General features: G+C 39.0%; 1 protein-coding gene across 2 annotated transcripts in view; it reads left to right on the top strand.

Annotated features, from left to right (window-relative positions):
* Positions 1–20,582, top strand: part of KCNIP2 (potassium voltage-gated channel interacting protein 2) — a 664,190-nt gene that overhangs the window by 578,821 nt on the left and 64,787 nt on the right. For both annotated transcript variants that reach the window (XM_044056265.1, XM_044056264.1), the window contains exon 5: positions 486–593. In XM_044056265.1, the coding sequence (XP_043912200.1) occupies positions 486–593 (108 nt within the window). The remainder of the gene's footprint in view (positions 1–485; positions 594–20,582) is intronic.

Genomic DNA, 20,582 nt, shown 5'->3' with positions numbered 1-20,582 from the left:
GTTATCCGGTAACTGCTTAGCCACGTCTAAGATAATGAAAAGTTTGTAAAGCCATACATTTCTAGAGTAAATAGGGGGTATATCATCCAGCTAACACTAGAAATGAGGGAAGCTGTTTCATCTCTTCCAGTGATAGCTACAGGCTAATTGATTGTTTCTTTCAGTCTAGACTAGTAAAATTGTGGAAATCACTTCTGCTTTTACTGATCTAGTTCTACAACAAGGCATTTTAAATGACATTTATATGAAGCACTCAGAAAATTCAAATATGGTACCACAGCCACTGGATTCAAGTTCCTTTGTAATTCTCTACTAAGCCTTAAAGCTCGTGATTTTTCAACATTTCAAAATAATCTAGCCTTCTGTTTTTGTTAATATGCAAAATGTATGTATTCTTACTGACTTATTTAGAGTAGCACATTTTGTGACTTCTAGTAGCTCACATTTTGATTTTTTTTCAAGCCATTTTTCCTTTTTTTGCATAGGATTTTGTATCCGGCTTATCCATTATTCTACGAGGGACCATTAATGATAGGCTGAGCTGGGCCTTCAACCTTTATGACCTGAACAAAGACGGTTGCATAACAAAAGAGGTATGTTTATGAAAATTTATTTTTGAAAGTTTTAGTCCTTAGGAATCTGATTTTCAGCTATTAGCACAACTTTGTTTCCTTGACTTCTTAATTCACACATTGAGTAGAAATATACCCAGCTATCGTGCCTACTGCCACCGTGCTGCTACCTGTCTCTTCTCCCTGGTTCTTTGTAACATTTCTGATTTTCTGAAAGATTTTGCTTTGACTGGTATAAAATATCTAATTCTGTTACAAAAATGTGAAGCATCAGATAAATTCAGAAAGGATAACTGCAAACAATATACTTGGAGCTTTTAAACAGCAATGAATGTAACCACTGTTACTGAAACAAGAAAAGAGATATAGACACTTGTTAAGGAGCTTGTCATATACCAAAGCTCAGAATGGCTAAAATAATCTACTTATAGGATCTGCAAAGAAATTAAACTGAAAAAAAAACAGAAAGGTAGTCCCACATTATATTACTGGGACAACAAATGTTTCATGGGAAGAAGAAGCCAGTGCTCAAGAAACAGAATCATATCAGTAGGGTAACCCCTACCATGTTATTTTGTGGTAAAACAAATAAAATAATACTATCTACTTACAGACATGCAGTAGCATTAGTATGTAGAAAAGATTAACCATAGTAGCGCTTTAAATAGCATTTCAGCTATTGATATACTTAACCTAACCCAGAAACCACTATGTCACATCCCTCCTGTCTTGTTATTTATTTTATTTTATTTACTCATTTGTTTACCAGGAATGTCCAACTCAGATGAGAAAGAATATTCATTTTCACTGGAGGCCCAGGGAGAAAAAGCTCCTAATAACATCCCAGTGGCCACTGACTGACTAAATTTGCAGATGATTGCAAATTAGAATCAGTCACAGAATCCCCCACTGACACAAATGTTCTCCAGGAAGAGCTGACACAGACAAACAACTGGTGCCAGAGTAATGGACTAAAACTAAATGACAGGAAATGCATAACAGTATCCTTTGGGAAGTCATCCACCCCTGGTAACTATCATATTGACAATACATCCGTAAGAGCTGACCCAGTAGTCAGGGACTTGGGGACACACAGACAGCAGTCTAGCCTTTGACCATCCCATGTCTACAGTAGTGAGGAAATCATTCTATGTTGTGCAACTTATAAACAAAGGTATGGTATCTAAGCCCAAATAAGTCATTGTTCAACTGTATTCGGCATTCAGCAGACCTGTAATTGAGTACAATACCCCCTTTGGTATGTACCTAACCAGGCATATCCAACAATGGGAATGTCCACAGAGGTTCCTCACTAAAAGAATACAAAGTATAAATAACATGTCCTGTGCATACCACTTCAAGGCCCTCTCCCTGTTTTCTGTAGCCTGCATGCTGTTGAGGGTTGATATACACCTGGCATATAAGGCATTGTCAGACCCCACCCTGATGGACCTCCTGCATACCCGCAAAACAAACAGCACCAGAATTACCAATTCTAAAGACTTAAATCTTACCTGTGATATAAATAGGACCTACTGGAGAAAGGTATGTATCACAGACTGCCCCTTCTCTGGAACAGACACCCCAGCCATGTAAAGCAGAGTTCCTCCCTAACCCAATTCAAGTGTTAGTTTGACAACTGTATGGGAAATGGGAAATTCATCCCTGGTTTGACAACTATTTCTATAATGGACACAGGCAGCCTGCAAATTGGTCATCTACCAGGCCCCTGCTTGTATATGTTTCATCTCCTAAGCCCCTGCTTACATTTATCAGGGGTACCAGAACTTGTCAGAGATTTGGGTTGCATGGCTTGGCTTAAAAAGCCCATGTGGTCATTAGTTTAGTAAACACCTATGAACCTATAACAATATACCAATTACAAAGGAAGAAATACAAGTTAAGATACAGGGTACAAAATACAAAACAAGATACAGACTGTAATAATACAAAACTACATACTTGCTAATTCTGTACAATATTTTAGGGCATCAGGTGTGGACTATCCATAAAGTGGCAGTTTAAGATAGTGGTGAATACCTGTATACATAAGTTGGGACAACAAGGGTAGTAAGCCAGTCATTCAGAGAATAAGTAGAGTTTGATTTGGTGTAACTAAAGAAGTAAAAGTTGGACACTAATGTTAGACGAGATGGCTTAAGAGGATTTAGAGAGGAGAGGGCTTTTGGGCTTTTAGAGAGAGGCTGAGTTTAGTCAGGAGCACAGCAGGAAGAGAGCCAAGAAGTGTTTCAATGATCCCGAAGCTGGCTTTTAAAGAATGTTGGATTGTCTATCATTCTGATTTACAGAGGAATAGAGTTCAATAGTTTTGTGACATAGTTGGAATATAGGAAGTCACCAGGTGAGTTTGAGGATTTCTGATACAGATGAGGACTCTGTCCCTTGAATTTAAATCTCTGTTTGGTTTGTATTTTTGTAGGAGCAGGTGGGGGTCTGAGCAGTTGTCTGGTTTGTGAATTAAAGTATGGGCAATGGACAGTTGAAAGAAGTGAAGTTGATGAGGGACCTTCAGCTGTTTTTAGCTGTTTGAGTGCTATGCAGTGGTGAGAATGCATGAAAAGGTTAACTCCAACCTATTTTGTTTTAGCAAACTTCAAGTTTTGTGGGGGGTTTTTTTGAGTTACATTGGAGTTAGTTAGTATGGGGGGGGTATATAGGAGTGTTGGGAGGAGGTATGTAGTTGCTATGGATTTCCTAGCCTTGTTAACGAGATAGGGTGCTGATCTGTATAGGAATCCAAATTTCTGACATTTTTTAATGGTTTGGGCAATATGCTGGTCATATTTAAGAGTGCCATCTATTGTTACTTCTAGTAATTTGGTGTGAGGTAGTAACACAATCACTGTATTATTTTTGATGTAATTTTAAATGGGTTTTTTAAAGCAGTGAAATGATTTGGTGTGAATAACATTAATTTGGGTTTGTTTGGGTTTAGGAGAAGATTGTAGTTTTGTAACCAACATTCTTTGGATATAAAAGGATGCTTGCATTTTTTGAGTAAGGTGTCTGTTGTTGATGCTGAGCAGACTAAGGTGGCATCATCTGTGTACTGAACTAGTTCTGCCTGTTTGGTAGCTGTGTACATTTTGTTGGCAAAAATATTGAATAATAGAGGGCCTAAGATAGATACCTGCGGTACTCTCGTAGAGACTGAAAGGAATGAAGAGAAGTCATGCTCCGATTTTACAGCTTGTTGAGCGTTAGATAAATAACTGTGAAACTAGAATAGGGCAGAGTGGGACAGCTGATAGGAGAACGTTCTATTTAATTAAATCAGTTATGGTATTAAATCAATAATCATTTTAATAATGTACATAGATATTCCTGATCTTCACAATTACTTTGTAGAACTAGATGCCTTGGTTTGTTTGAGCCTAATGTTCAGTGTGTAATTAAAACATGGTTAAAGCTGCTTCTACCTTTTCCCTTGCTTGACATCCCAGTATATAAGCAATAACATCTCTACAGAGTAATTAGAAAATAAAACACACCTTCGCATGTCCTAGTAGGCGATTCAGTTGGTTCAATGTTAACCACTAATAGAAGTGCATAGGAGGGGTAGTGTTTGCTGTTAGCTCGTGTTATTTAAGTATACGATTGAATTAGAACATGAAGGTTGTTGGCAATCGTGTTATAGTACACAATCTCATTGGTTCTATGTTAATCCCATTAAAAAGTGTAAAGAAAGGGGAGTTTTTGTCCTTAGTTTGTGTCATTTAGCTATTTTTTAGGTTTAGGAACGAACTAAGGGATGTTTAAATAAAAGTTTAATAAATATTTTCTAATGTTTTAAAATGAAAGAAACTTTGTTGTTAATAAAACATTGAGAATAATACAGCTCATGGCATTCAGGTATGCGATTGAGTTATTACTTGAATGCTTGTGGCAATCGCGCCTCAGTACATGATTTCATTGGTCTAATGGTAATCATTCATAGAAGTGTATAGGAGAGGTGTGGTTGATTTTAGTTCATATTATTAAGGTATATGACTGATTTATAATATAAAGGTTATTGGTTATCACGTTTTTAATACACAATTTCTTTGGTTCACTGTTAATCACTCACTGAAGTGTATAGGAGAGGGTGTATATACCTCTAGTCTGTGTCATTCAACTGTGTTCCAGTTTAGGTACGATTTAAGGGTTACTGAAATAAAAGTTTAATAAATTTTAAAGTTTTAATACAAAGGTATTTTTAATGTTAATAAAATTTATGAACAGTATAAAGAAATGAAGTTATGTTACGGGCATGTATACGAGGGGCGTGTCTGTCACTGTGATTGTGTTTTAGTATGAAGGTTATTGGTTATTGTACCCTACTATGCGATTTCATTGGTTTAATATTAAACACCTATAGATGTCCTAGGAGGGGGCGTGTTTTGCCTCTAGCCTATGTCATTCAGTTATAACATTAACCTTATTGGTTACAATGCGAAGGTGTGTTTTATTATGAAATTTGATTGGTTCAATGTTCTTTTAAAATTATTTTATTTTATAAGATGGTTTATCTGAAGAAGTTCCAGTTTTGGCGGGACAAAATCTTCTGTGGTGCAAATAAAAGGATAATTCATATATATTTTTCAGCAGATGCTTTTGATTTAAGCAGTTTTATTGATTTCTTAACCAAAATTTATTGAGAAGGACTCCTACGTGCTCAACTGTTGCTCTACACCAATAGTCAATTCCTCCCTGGTTAGATCTGACCACAAACTAATCACCGTGGAAATCCACATCTCACCCACACACCCCCGCAAAGGTATCCACCATGAAAAATTTTTACAAAGCTCACTTTGGACTCCTAAAAACAGAGGTGGCTAACTTCATGGCACCCATGCCAATGGAAAATAGATGCATGGCTGCTGAATCATACACCAATGCACTGTTCGAACACGTACATAAATGCATGGAACTAGCCATACCCAACAGAACCAAGGCGCTCTCCTCCAAAAAAAGGAAGCCAGTCTGGTGGTCTCCTGCCATTAATAATGTCTACAACAGAAGGAAGAAACTGTTGCAGAAAAAGGTGAAGTCCCAAGACTGGAAAAATTCCCTTGTTAGCCTCAACAAAAAGTTGAGATTCCCTCATCAAAACCTCCAAAGCCAGCTATGAAGGCAGAATTGCGGCAGACACTAAAAGCAATCACAAAGCCTTCTATAGTTATATCAAGAATCTCCATTACAATACCCAGATTTGCTCTGAGTTACTGCACAATGGTACCTCCTATACTGAGCCAACAGATATTGCCAACATACTGGCCGACAAATTCAGTGCCAACTTTACCTCTCCCCCCCCAAAGAACCAATCTCAATACCAGAAGAATGCCAGACACCCTACATTACTGCAGCACAGGTTAAAGCTGCATTGTCTAAGGCCAAGAATACAGATTCCTTGGGACCCGACAATATCCCTAGCTGTGTTCTACATGAATTACAAAGTGAACTGGCACCACAACTGTGTGTTCTTTTCACTCACATCCTCACCTCAGGCTTTGTCCCTACCAAATGGTGCACTGCTACAGCCATCCCTCTCCATAAAGGAGGAGCGACTACAGACCCTGGAAAATATCACCCCATTAGTCTGATGAGTCTGATATGTAAGGCTATGGAGCGCATCATCGTGGACCTAATTAACAAGGATATAGGGAATCTCCAAACTCTAGATCCCACGCAATTTGGTTTTATGAAAAGTAGATCATGCCTGCACAACCTGGTTGACTTCTTTGAGTCAGTCATCAGAGCGGTGGATGAAGGTAAGGCAGTTCATACAGCCTACCTCGATCTGGCCAAGGCCTTTGATACCATTCCTCACTCAGGAATTACTGATAAACTCACCAGACTAGGCATCAACCCCTATATTGTTAGGTGGGTTGAAAAGTGGCTCACAGATAGAACACACAGTGTGAAAATAGTGGACTCCAAGTCAGACTGCTGACCAGTCACGAGTGGAGTCTCACAGAGATCAGTCCTGGGTCCTCTCCTGTTTGGCATCTATTTCTCAGAAGTTCATGCCAACACGGAGGGACTCTGGCTGACCAAATTTGCAGACGACTGCAAGCTAGGAGCCATTATTAACTCCCCCAGTGATGCAGACATCCTACAGAAAGGCCTCACTGAGACCAATGACTGGTGTCAAAACCATGTCCTTAAGCTTAATGCCAAAAAATGCATTGTCATCCCCTTTGGGAAAAACTCAGTTCCCACTAATTACCACATCAATGGGAGCCCACTGACCACTGAAGGCATTATAAGAGATCTGGGGACACAGGTTGACAGCAACCTCTCCTTCAACCACGACATTGCCACTGTCAGAAAGTCCTTCTGTGTGGCACATTTCATTAACAAGGGTTTTGTGTCCAGGAAGAAAGAAGTCATCATTTCTCTCTACTCTTCCATCATTAGACCAATCATAGAGTATAATGCCCCATTTGGGGTCTACCGCACTAGACACCTGCAACAGCTGGAGAGGCTACAAAAGTACTTCACAAAGAGGATCCTGGGCCTTAAACACATGTCCTACATGGACAGACTCAAAAAACTCCAGCTATTCTCTGTTTCATACCATCTTCTAAGAGATGATCTCTGCTTGACTTACAAAGCCATGTCTGACCCAGCTCTGTTAGAAATGCTACATCTAAAGAAATCCCACTCCCTTTGCACCACATGCTCCAGAGACCTCAACCTCATTACGACAATCAACAGAACATGCTGGAGCGACAAGTTCATAACCCAGAGACTGCCCATGCTATGGAATATACTTCCTATACATGTCAAGCAGAGCACCTTGCTAGCCCTCTTCAAAAGAAATCTTGATGAGTGGTTGGGAAATAGAAAGTTCACCCCGAGGATCACTCCAGTGGCTCTACTAGATAGAGGCACTGGGAACTAATGACGGGTGGCACAATGCCAGGGCACTTCTATGGGCTAGGCATGTAAAGGCCCCAGGGCCATTACCCTAGTACACACCTATGAACTTCTTTAAAATACATTGGGCATGTATAGATAGAAAATGGATTTCAAATGCCAGCAGACTTAGAGATGATGTGAATATGAACTTTAGGCATGACATAGTATCTGCCCACATTCAGTCTTACTTGTCAGAATCACAGTACTACTAAGAAAGCTGCTACATCATGATGCAGTATTCTGTTAGCTAGAAATCTGGAAGAAATTTTTGAGTTGCTGGCATGTCTAGTAATTGTGGTGCCAACTCTGAGATGCTAACTTGACACTGTATTCAGTTTGAAACTTAATGCTAGACAAGAAAGGCTAGGTACAGTTCTGTTACAGGAGGGCATACCTGTAGTTTATCTGTCTACAGTACTAACATGCTAAAACAAATTAGAGAAGACACCAGAAATTCCATGATTTCACTTATGGAAAGTTTTGGTTTGCCTGCAAAGGATGTTTTATCATTGTAGAAATATGACTTGCATGTACAGTCACAACCTGGAAAGCTTAAGCATATTTTGAATATTCTAAGAAGGGCATATCTAAAATAGTTCAAAAATAATATACTAGAAAGTATAGATTGTGTCATAATTACCATGACAGCAGAGGAATTACAAGAGCTGAAAGGTTACCCTAGACATGACTTAGATCGATGGTTGATTAGAGATGTTGTGATAATGTGGGGTAATGCCAGCTTTGTCAGAGAGAGTAGGGTAGTACATGTGTAACACGTCAGTATAACTAGCTGGAGTTTTGTAAAGAATTTTATGTCATTTAGATTTCAAACTGATTTGTACAGATGTGTGTGTTAAAAATGTATTTGTAAAGTTGCTTGTGTTAAAAATGCATCAACAGTAGGTCCTGCTGGATAAAAAATATACATCTATGTCATACTGTTGTAAATGGTGAAATGTATATATGCTAATAAAGGATGCTGGAAGGGAAGGGGTTAAGCTCAGCCCAGCTAACCTTAAGAAAAATAGATTGAAATGAAATGACTTGGTTTAGGCCATAAAGATATTATCTCACAGGCCTGAATGCAGCCAGAAACACAATGTCTGGGCTGGGATCCTGCTCTTATTGTCCATAGTGGTGAACTAATTGATATCGTGGGGTGCCAGAGAATGGCTGGTTAGTCTCTACAGGAAGGATGAAAGGGTTAGAATTGTCTTACAGTCACCAGATGCTGGATTTAACTTTAGCAAAGTCCTAGGTGTGTATTGTGACACATCTGTGCTAGATCCTGGCTCAGCTTCTAGTCAGAGGGGGGTAGTGCGGGAACCACAGAATCAGGTGGCCAGATGTGATGTCATTCTGTAGCCAGCACTGAAATTATATTTAGATATTAGTGAGAGATGTGATAATGACACTCAGCCCTTTGTTCTGGAACTGACAAGACCACTCACCCACTTCATCTTTCCTTGGTTAATAAGTAACAAAGGAATAGTAATTCTTCAGTTGTTGTTGTTGTTGTGTCTTTTGGCTTTTCGCGGTTAGGGGTCGCTGATTGGCAGTTGATTTTTATGTACCGAGTTGCCAGCCCTGATGCACAACCTTCAACGAAGGAACACTCACTCATGCATGTCTCCATGCAGAAGACACTCTAGCTGAGAGTCAAACCGGACAGCGTCTTACTGTGAGGCGACAACACTATGGCAGAACCACCACCGCGGATACAGTTAGAAAAATACAGTGAGACTAGTTAAATATTGTTTTATTCATCTGTCTGAATCATTCCATCTCTGTTATTTTCCATATTTCCTGTGAATTGAAACTCATGTTTATTGTAAAGAGATATTCTGTATTTTCATGTTTTCTGTTTTATTATTTATTATTAAATATATCTAAACCTTTCATTGTAGCTGGTCTTTTAGAGAATAGTTTAACCTTTGAGAGTAATTGCATTTATTTTTTGTCACTGTGGCAACATGCTACTAAATGTCTTGCTGCTTTGTTAATACTACCATTTGTATAAGTATTAATTTTACTAAAAGTAATTGGGTACCCTGGTAAGAGCCTTAAAGTAGCTGGCTGGTGGCAGTGAATCAACCTTATAGTCTGGGCACAGGTGGTATAGAGGGTAAATCTGTGTCAGCCCTTCCCAGGTGTGTGTGTGTGTGTGTGTGTGTGTGTGTGTGTGTGTTCTTTATGAAAATCAAATCTCAAAGAGAGTGTGTGTGTGTGTGTGTGTGTGTGTGTGTGTGTGTGTGTGTGTGTGTGTGTGTGTGTGTGTGTGTGTGTGTGTGTGTGTGTGTGTGTGTGTCTGTGTCTGTGTGTGTGTGTGTGTGTGTGTGTGTGTGTCAGTTACTAGGAACAGGGACACAGCACTGAAAGGTGGAGTCTTATTGGGGTCTGGAGATGAAAACCCAGGCCCTGGACTGGAGTGTGCTCTCTGTGTGCTCTTTAGGGGAAATTGTGCTTGGTGCAAACAGCTACATTTGAAATACTGTGTGTATCCATTTTTGTTCTAAATGAATGTTGCCTACCAGTGTCAGTGGTGAGGATTGAGGCTCTTTGATTACTGGCCCAGAGGAAGGTTAATCTCTTAACTCTTTAATTGATGGCAGGTGTGTACCCACAAAGACTGAATGCTGTAATTAAATCAAAAGGTGCTTTAACAAAGTATTAGTTTAAGGGTGTGCACACTTATGCAACCAGTTTATTGTACATTTTTTTTTTGCTTTTATATTTTTTCCCCTAACAGATTTGTTTGTTTTTCAATTGAATTATACAGGTTATAGGTCACATTAAAGGTGGGAAATGTTTTGAAATTATTTATGGTGGTCTCTTTTTTTTATATCACAAAAACCTGGCATTTTAACAGGGGTGTGTACACTTTTTATATCCACTGTATATGCATCATTAGTGATTATGACATATACCTGCACAGCACTCCAGGCCTAATGGCAGAGGCTGGGGATTGTTTCTAACAAATAAACAACCAAACATCACTAAGAAATGGAAGACAGGTCAAACTACAACTTTGAAAACTGAAATAAACAAGTTGGACAAACAGATTAAGCATAGTGTGAGACAAGATCAAGAAAAATTTGAAGAACATTTATATACAGATATTGAGCAGAATAAGAAATCTTTTTTAAAGATACATAAGATGTGGAAGGAGTAAAGACACACAAATTGATAAGCTGTGTGCAGATTCTAAAATTTATTCTCAGACACAACAGATTATAGATATATTTACAAAATCTTATGCAAAACATTGTGGCTCCACGAAAGGGGTGATAAGTTGTCCGAGTGACATCCAGTTGAATCCAGATACTGGAATCAAATTAGATTATATTGAAAAAGAACTGCACAAACTGGATCCAAACAAAGCACAGGGAGGAGACGGAATTAATAACAATGACCTGAGAACACTTCAGCAAGAACTTACAGTACCATAATATCTATTATTCTTTAGGTCATATAAATATGGGGAGATTTCTCAAGATTGGAGACATGAGCTTATTAAGCCTGTCTGTAAGGGAAAGGGGAGTAGGACAAACCCAGAGTCATACAGCTCTTTATGTCTACTTTCATGTTGTGGAAAAATAATGGAGAGGGTAATATTGGATAAGTTATTGTCAGAACTGGATAGGTTGGGACTTGAAACCATATATAAGCATGCATATGTTGAAAACAAATCTATTACCACCTGTAACATGATGTTCTATATCAATATAATAACAGCTATGAATGAAAAACTGTGCTGTGATATAATTTATATAGATTTAACTTCAGCATTTGACAGGGTCATACACAAAACGCTGATCAGTAAATTAGTACAACTAGGTATTGATGTACTCTTCATAAGATGAATAGCTGCATGGCTTACAAATAGGACATGGCAAGTATCATTCAGCAAATGGACAGGTGAAATCCTTGGTTACAGTCAGGGTGTCCCACAGGGCTCTATCCTAGGCCCTTACTTGTTTAGATTGCATCTTTCAGACCTAACTTTTTCATCTGATGTGTTCTACAGTCTATATGCAGACAACCTAAAACTGGGTAAACTGATTACATGTGTTACAGATAAGACATGTCTGCAAAATAACTTGACTAAATCGACCATTTGGGCATAGGAGAATAATATGCTGATAAATACATCAAAAACTAAGCATATGAGATTTGGGAGACATAAATTGAAAGGTGAAGATTTAATACAGCACACAGTGACTGAAACCGTAGACTCATTTAAGGACCTGGCTATATGGGTGGATTCAGCTATGAGTTTTTCTAATCATGTCAACCAATTGGTTAATGATAGTTATAGAAGTATAGGTTGTATAAAAAGATTTAGAAAGTCTAGGTAATCAAAAATAATGAAGTCATTGTTTGTTAGTTCCATTAGACGCAAACCTGAGTATGGAATAACAATATGGAAACCCTATAAGAAAACAAGCATGAGTAAACTGGAAAGAGTACAGCAGAAATATACCAAGGCCATCCATGGATGCGAACATTTAAGCTATTATGAAAGACTAAAATATTTTAACTTGTTCAGTGTCTGTTATAGATATCTAAGAGGAGATCTTATTCAGATGTATAGGGCATTTAGAGATTACTACCTCTGGGAATGTTTGGGGTTATCAAAAAGTACTAGATAATCATCAGACAACCTATGTAGGAGATTCTATAGGAATGAAAAGTGTACTAATTGGTTCTCTGACAGAGTAGCTGATGCATGGAACAGACTGCCAAATTACATTAAAGCAAGTACTAGTTTAGATATTTTTAAGAACAACCTGGACACTTATTTTGGGAACAAGTGTTTGGGTATATTGGCAAGCTAGAAGGGCATTAATGCCCATGCTTGAAATATTCATATGTATGTATGTGTGTATATATGTATGTATGTAATAGCTCACAGCTCCCCTCCACAGAAAATAACCCTAGCTGGGTCCCTGGCCTCAGTAGCCATATGCTCCCTCCCTAAACCTACTGGCAACAAAAGCTAATATCCCTCTCCATGCTAATTAACTACCTTCAAATCACAATAACAATATTAATAAAATATACTAGCAGAATCAGCAAAGTTATCATTCTGGTAGGTTTTAATATGTACATTCTGTCCAACAAGGACTATTACTTTAATACTTTTCTCTCTCATTTTAATCTCACACATATGGTTAAGACCTCTGCACCAGATCTAAGCTAAAAACAGGAAAGCATTCTCTCCTTGACCTCTTCATCACCAGCATCCCCAAATGACTTAGTGAGATAACTTGTTTATCTAAATCACAGAATGACCACCGCTCAATTCAGGTATCCTTTTATTCAAAGGCCATAGGAAATATAACTTGAAACTAGACCCATGTCAGAATCCAAAGAAAGATGAGGTGCAATGGAAATCAGTTATCTAGACTGTTCTGTGGTATATCAGGCTGGTTTCTTTATTAATTTGCCTTTGTTTACATGGGAAGTTCCAAATGTTTTTTCCCCCATTTTCAGTGCAGACCGGGGAGAAATGCTCCACAAGTTGGGCAAGTAAATTTATAAAATAAAAAACAATGACACTGTAAAATACATTTAGTTTACATGAAAGACAAATTATGTAAAATACACTTAAAACACATTATATAAAATACCTATTTTTTCTTTTATTTTTTTTACATGAGGCAGTTGATTACAGAGAGACTGCACATTTAACAGTGGATACATTGTGTAATGTGCCTTTCAGTTGGGAGTATAGAGAAAGAATGACAAAGTCAGCAAGTATTTTGCAGGAGTTAGAACTTAAGAGGAATGAAAGTAGTTGTATGAGACAGTAGGTAGAATGAGGTGCATTGAAGGAAAATAGATAGTAGTAGTTTCCTGGGAAGAGAGTTTTGTTGGAGAGAAAGTTGGCAGAGGGTGCAGTAGAATATGTATAAGCAAGTAGAAATGATAGTTATGGGAGAACATCCAGTGAGATTTCTTAGTGATAGAGAAATAAATTTACATGTGCAGTATTAAAGTACAGAAAGATTAAGTTAAAAGAGTGTAAGTTTTAGGAAGAAATAAGTGTGCATACAGGGGGTTTGGCCTGGGATAGTACATGAGTACAGCCAGTTGACTGCTTAGAAACCACTCCACACATTTTCAACTCACTGGAGCAATTCTTAGTAAACACCTCCCAAAAATAAAAAAAGCTACTTAAAAGGATAAAAATGACTTTGGCTAGACTCCTTCAGGAAGAAACTTATTAAAGACAGGGATAAAGCCTGGATAAAATGGAAAACCTCTTAGGGGATATAGGATTATGACACCTTCCTTTCCATGAGGCACACCTGCAGACCAAGTCTTTATAACTGCACCCAGCACAGCAAGCCTCCATACAGCAACCTAAACAGTTCTGGAGGGTAGTTAAGTGCATAGCCTATTTCAACAATAATTCAGCTAACAATAGTGATAGTAAAACAGGCATAAACATTCTGAAGATTTTAAGTGTCTAGTAATACTCCGGTGAACACAGCTACTAATCAGGCCTCATAGATTAATCAAGATATAACTAACCTCCTCCTTAACTTGTACTGACACTAAATCCCTCACACAAACTACCGCTACAAATAACTCTTCTGGTTCCTCAAACTGTCCCTCATTCTCCTTCACAGAGGGATACTCACAAAATCAGTCAAATATGCTAAAACACATAGACACAATTGTAATCCCAACAGCATTCAGCCCTCTTTCTAACATGTGTGAAAAAAACTCTCCAAACCTCTAGTACATGAATAGATGACTTTGTAAATAGAGTCACTGGGTCCTCGCACTGGCAAATAAGCCCCCGAACCCCTTAGAAGGTATAAACTGCCTAATTAGCTATACTCACCCAAAATTGGGCTGCAAACAGTAGCTAGTATTCTATAAAAATATAGTGACTGTATACATCTCCTTACCCCTCCAAAAGTAAGTTTTTTTGCTGGTATTTACCCCAGCAGTATACTATAACAAAAAGCATATTTCAGAATATACTTACCTGCATGCTCTGAATACAATGGTTTTGTGATTTGGTTCAGCCTTGCTACGCTTGGCCTCGCTATGCTCAGGGTCACTCCGCGTCTCACCTTGCCCCCAAATTCCACCTGCCCCTAGCATTGCTACATTTATTAGTACTAGATCACCTCCCCTCATGCTTACCTCCCTATCCCCTAAACACTGTTGTCTTACTAGACCTAGTTGCATTACTCCTAAAACTAGACATTATTACAAAATATTATTCAAAATCTTAAAACTCATACTCAGGCTGCACTACAACTTCACAAAGGATGGTGATATCCACCCAAACCCTGGTCCATCTCCACCTGCTGACCTTAATCCACCTACTATATCCTCTACCATCATAGCTCCAACAAATAGAACCCCCAACTCACTGCTGTCTGCCATCTAAACATTAGGAGCATAAATAACAAAAGTCAGCACCTCCATGCCCTCTTAGATGTTTATTCCCCAGATTTATTGTGCCTAACTGAAACGTGGTTAAAACCTGCCACCAAGACACCACGAGGTTCTGCCACCAGGGTAGAATATGTTTCAACATGACTGTACCAATAGAAAGGGTAGTGGGGTAGCTATACTTTACAAGTCTACCCTATCTCTCAGCATGGACACCCAACAACCACCCCAGTTCAATAATGCTGAAATTCTTATCTCAAAACTACAAATTAATAAAAACAAAAATATAAACATTGTCTGTGTCTACATTCTCCCAGGGAAGAAGTCAGAAACCTTGGAAGACTTCTTATATTAGCTATCCAATAACTATCCCCAAGAAACAGTTGTTCTTGGGGATTTCAACATTGACTGGAACACTTGTTCTTGTGAAACTCCCACAACCACATAAAACTCTATGGTTTTAGTCAAACCATAGCCTCCTCCACCAGGACAGGAAAACCCAGTAGCAAGAAAAGTACCCTAGACTGGATACTCGTCAATACCCACCTCGAATCCTATAGATCAGACACTTTGCCTGATGATCTAAGCGACCACTGTCTCACCAATATAATCAAACTTAAAGTAGACTATTCCTACCAACCCTCCTATAGAACATCAAGAAAGAACAAGAATTTTATCCTCACCAAGTTTCAAAATTAACTTAAGGCATGCAACTGTTCAGTGCTAAAATATCTCCCCCTAGATAAAGCTGTGGCATACTTTAACACCAAATTCCTTAATATCCTTAACTTCCATGCCCCTAGCTGCTCTATTAGAACCAAAGTCAATATTGCACCATGGCTATCTAAGGAGACCAAAACCAAAATATCACTTAGAAATGCAGCATGGGCCACCTACCAGAAAACAAAATCTCCAATTGATCAGCTAAAATTCAGACAACTAAGGAATGACACCAAAAATCCATAACCTTAGACAAAAATAACTTCTACTACCAGCTACTACAAAAACACCATATCAAACCTCAAAAGTTCTGGTCAGGAATAAACAAACTATTCCACCCAGGCCATACCACCACTCCACCCCCCTCAGTTTCCCAACAAAAACCCCCAATAGTCATTGCTAATAATGTCAACAGCTTCTTCACGGAGACCATCCAGTCTTTAGCCAGCCAACTCTCTCCCAATGGCTCTAACCCTAACACAGCCACACCTAGTACCCTAACTCACTTTACCTTCCAACCTGTTCCTACCTGTTCCTACTCAACTTATTCAGGCCCTAATTAAGAAACTAAAACCCACCACCCTGGCTGCTGACCTCCTCACAGCAGACCATCAGCAAAAGGCTGCTGACGCCATAGCATACCCCATCTCAATCTTGATCAACAGAGCTGAAGCTACTGTCTCCACTACATGGAAAATCTCCAATGTCATACCTCTCCATAAAGGGGGCATTTCCACTGAACTGTCTAACTTTAGCCCCATAGCTGTTCTGTCACCACTAGCAAAAATTATAGGTTCATAGGTTCATAGGTTTATACTAGGCTATCTGCCCTAAGGCATTTATAAGCCTAAATTTTTTTTGTTTGCCTATACCCTTATATATGAAAAATACTGTGCCCATTAGTTTGTTGTGCCTCTGTCCAGCAGTGACACAGAGATGATTACGGTAACTCCTCCACCATCTCCCATCCACACAGATTTCTCTCTCTGAGACAGAGTCTGCCTCATGGACTGCCTCATTGTTTGGGCATATTGGGACAGTCTCTGAGTCTCAAATGATAAATCTATCGTCTATCGTCCTATTTATATCCCGGTTAAAAGTTAAGCTCGCTGTTCTAGTGGTTTTGGTGGATTTGTTTTTTGAGGTGGAGCATGTCCATTAATCGGGTTTGACATGTGGCCTTGTATATCAGGCACATGTCACTCTGAGCAGGACGGTATGCGACTGGTCTTGGTGATTTTGGTGAGGGTCTCTCTCAGGTCTCTCCAGATGCTGATATGAGATATTGGGGATGGGGGGGGAGATCGATCATTGGTCTGATAAGTGAAAAGAAGAGGGAACAATGACCTCACTCTGGATAGATCTGGATCCCCGGATATGATCGGATGGTGAAGGTCTTTCTAACCACTTTCTAACCGTGAGTGTCAGCGAAGGCCACTGTCAAAAGAAACGCCCTGTCACCTGATAACCAGGTCCCTGATAACCTCTTCTCTGCTGAGTGGATGGCCACCACCTATGGTAGTTTGGGTTTTTTTGTTTCCCGAAGGGTGACTATACATTTTTGGCGCAGGCCTTCAGGCCATGGCTCTGGCACCAGCTATCTGTTTCCGTGAGTCCCTTCTGAAGTGTATCCGTGTCATTCTTTCCACTATGGCCCAGTTTGCAGTCGTCTGCAAACTTTGTCAGCCAAAGTCCTCCCATGTTGGCCTGTACTTCTGAGAAGTAGATGCCGTTATGGAGAAGTGTATACACATACAGCTCATGTACTACCTCACACTGAACAAGTTGTTGTCCAACTTTCAGCACGGCATTAGGCCACACCACAGCACTACCTCTACCCTCCTCTCTTTCTCCAACATCATTAACTACAACTGTAATAACAACAAACTATCCTCAGCACTCTTTCTAGACCTATCCAAGGCTTTTGATATGGTAGACCACAAAATTCTCCTAAAGACTTTGAAGGCCTTCTCCTTAAACAACCATGCTCTTCAATGGTTTCAGTCCTACCTGCAGGGCAGCCAACAAGCTGTTCTATGGCAGGACAAGCTATCAACCCGTCTACTCATTACATTAGGAATCCCCCAAGGCTCAATACTAGGACCTCTTCTTTTCTCCATCTTTATCAACGATCTTCACGCAGTCATCCCAGATGCTACCTGCATTCAATATGCAGATAACTCCACCTTGATTTGTTCTGTTACCTCACCAACAACTCTATTTACATTAACCCAAAATACCTTCAATACAGTGGAAAAATGGCTCTCAAATCAATGTCTAATCCTAAACCCCAACAAAACTAAGTTGCTCCTTCGCTCCCCAACACGTAAGATCCCTTTGCCATCCTTCAACATAACAGCTAACAATGGTACTATTATCTTCCCAGAAGCCCAAACTAAACTACTGGGTGTCATAGTTGATAACAGCCTGAAGTTTGAAGTGCATATCAATCAAACTATCAAAACCATTAATAAAAAACTTGTCTCTCTTTACGGAATCAAACCTTTCCTTACCCCACTTGCTAGAGCTACAATTGCCCAATCCCATCTACTATCAACTCTTCTTTACACCTCACTTCTTTTCTCCAACTTAAACAAAACTGATCTTAACAAGCTAAAATCCTGCTATAACCACATAGTTAGATTTGCTACTGGCACAGCCTACCGAACGCACCACTGCCACAACCTCAGTCACCTAGGGTGGCTTGAACTGCCTAGCCTACTGCAGTACAACCAACTAATAGTGGCACATAAAGTCCTCTACCAACCAGAAAATACTCCTGCACCAAAAAACATTATCTGCTCCTTCACTAGCACCTGACCACTGCGATCATCCACTAGGCTCCTGGTGCAAACATACAAATCCAATTGCTCAGCTGGGGACTCTCTGTTTGCCAACTCTGTTGGAAAAACATGGAACCTACTCCCTCCTGACATGACCCTAGAACCCTTACTAATTTGATTCAAAAACAAACTCAAAATGTACTTCAAAACTTGTTGGCTATGTCCATGCACTAATCCAGACTAGAGTCCTCACTATTACTTAGGTGTCTTACATTCAACTACTTCTAACTTTTTTCTTATCTTCAACTACCTCTAACTTTTTCTACTATATCGCCTTAGGAAGGGTCATTTGTATAACTGTGCTTAATGTGTCTTAACCTGAATGTAATATTATGTTTTGTAAAGTGTTTTTAAAATAAGTTAGTACAGTATGTACTAAATGTAGTATTGCTTTGGCTGTAACCTGCTTGAAACTAGCTTGTAGCTAGCATTTACTAAATGATTCAATATGTACAATTATCTTGGAGCTTTTTTTCCCGGGCCTCCACTGAAAATGGACATATATCCAGTCAGACTATCCCAATCAACAAATGTAAAATAAAGTAAATAAATAAAACATATCTTCAACCTTTATATCACTCCATACAAAATTTCCCCCATTTTAAGCACTGTTTCATAATTCCTATTCCAAAAAGTACTACAGCCTCTGCCACTGTGTCTATCCTCTGCCTTATCACCAAGACATTGGAATAACTCCTTTATGAACAGATCTATTAACATCTTAACAAATACAGCCTCCAAACTGACTCACAACATTACTGCCATTGTAAACACAATACCATAACAGACACATACACAGTCACAGAAAAAATATTTTCCTTGGTGGGGAATTGCTAGCTAATTGGAGCTGTTTTCATAGGACTTTGAAGGTGTAGACCACTTGCTTTTACTAAATAAATTAAACTCTTTAGGACTCATACCAACACAGTCATCTGGTTCAAAAGCTAACTAACAGATCCTTCAAAGTGCAGAAAGGGAATGTATGCACTGACACAGGCAGCTTCTATGCTACAGTTCCATATCTGATCCTGCATAATTTTCATTATTTATCGCTGATTAACTACGTGCATCCCTCCAGCTAACATCAGATAACTACTTGCATCCCTCCAGCTAACATCACTGTTTATGGCAATGACATCTTCCTACACAGAAGTGATCCCACATCAATATCTGTCCAAATTATCCTACCAAAGGACTTCTCTTCTGTTATCTCTGCAAATGTTTAGCAACACCTACCATGCTCTGTGTCAAAAACAGCAGCCATATATTTAGGCACACAACACAAGCAAGCAAAAACCTCCACCTTTGCATAAACCACCCGTAACAATCAGCCTATTTCATCATTTGAGAAATTCATGTATCTTGGCCTAATATTAAATACTGCTCTTTCATTCAGAACCCACAACAGCTGAAGTATTTCAGAAATTATTGTTCAGCATAAAGCTACCTATTGATTCTACAATCACTTGACATAAAGGCTAAACAATTTCTGGATAAGAATGTCCTCATACCTCAACTTGAATATGACATTCTGATAATCTCCCTGTAGTCTACCTAAAACACCAGAATAAATTTTAAACAGCAATAAATGCTATAAGTAGATTCATCAACCACTCTCCTCATTTAGAACAGAACTACATAGCCCTGAGTACAGCCAGATGATTACTGATTCATTGTTCTTTTGTCTTCTCTAAAATTCTTAATAATAGTTTCTGCCCATCTCTTGGGAGCAAAATACTAATTAAATTCTCCCCTCCTTGATCAAAAGCCATGAAAATAATGTTCTGGCACTATGACCTCCCTTTGGACTTGTTCCTGTTTACTAAAATTAATTTCTTTAGCTAATGCAGTGGCTGCTGACAAAAACTAAAGCAACAACAAGTCTGAATTATATAAACATCATGTCTCTGACCTGGAAGAAAGGAGATTGCCATCTGTACCTAAGAGGGAGCAGCTGCCATAATTGGGGGACTTTAAGTATCTCGAGGACTTAGTCATGAGTGAGGTAGAAGGATTGAGTTATTGATCATCTGATGGGTAATGCAGTGCAGAACATATGGCACTGCATTGGTCTATAGTGGGGATCCAAGAGCTGAGTCATGTG

This window comes from Protopterus annectens, chromosome 14.part0, assembly GCF_019279795.1.
Source record: "Protopterus annectens isolate FY-2018-M chromosome 14.part0, PAN1.0, whole genome shotgun sequence".
Taxonomy (NCBI): Eukaryota; Metazoa; Chordata; order Ceratodontiformes; family Protopteridae; genus Protopterus; species Protopterus annectens.
The sequence above is the reverse complement of the archived record's forward strand: the minus strand, read 5'-3'. Positions and strand labels throughout refer to the sequence as shown.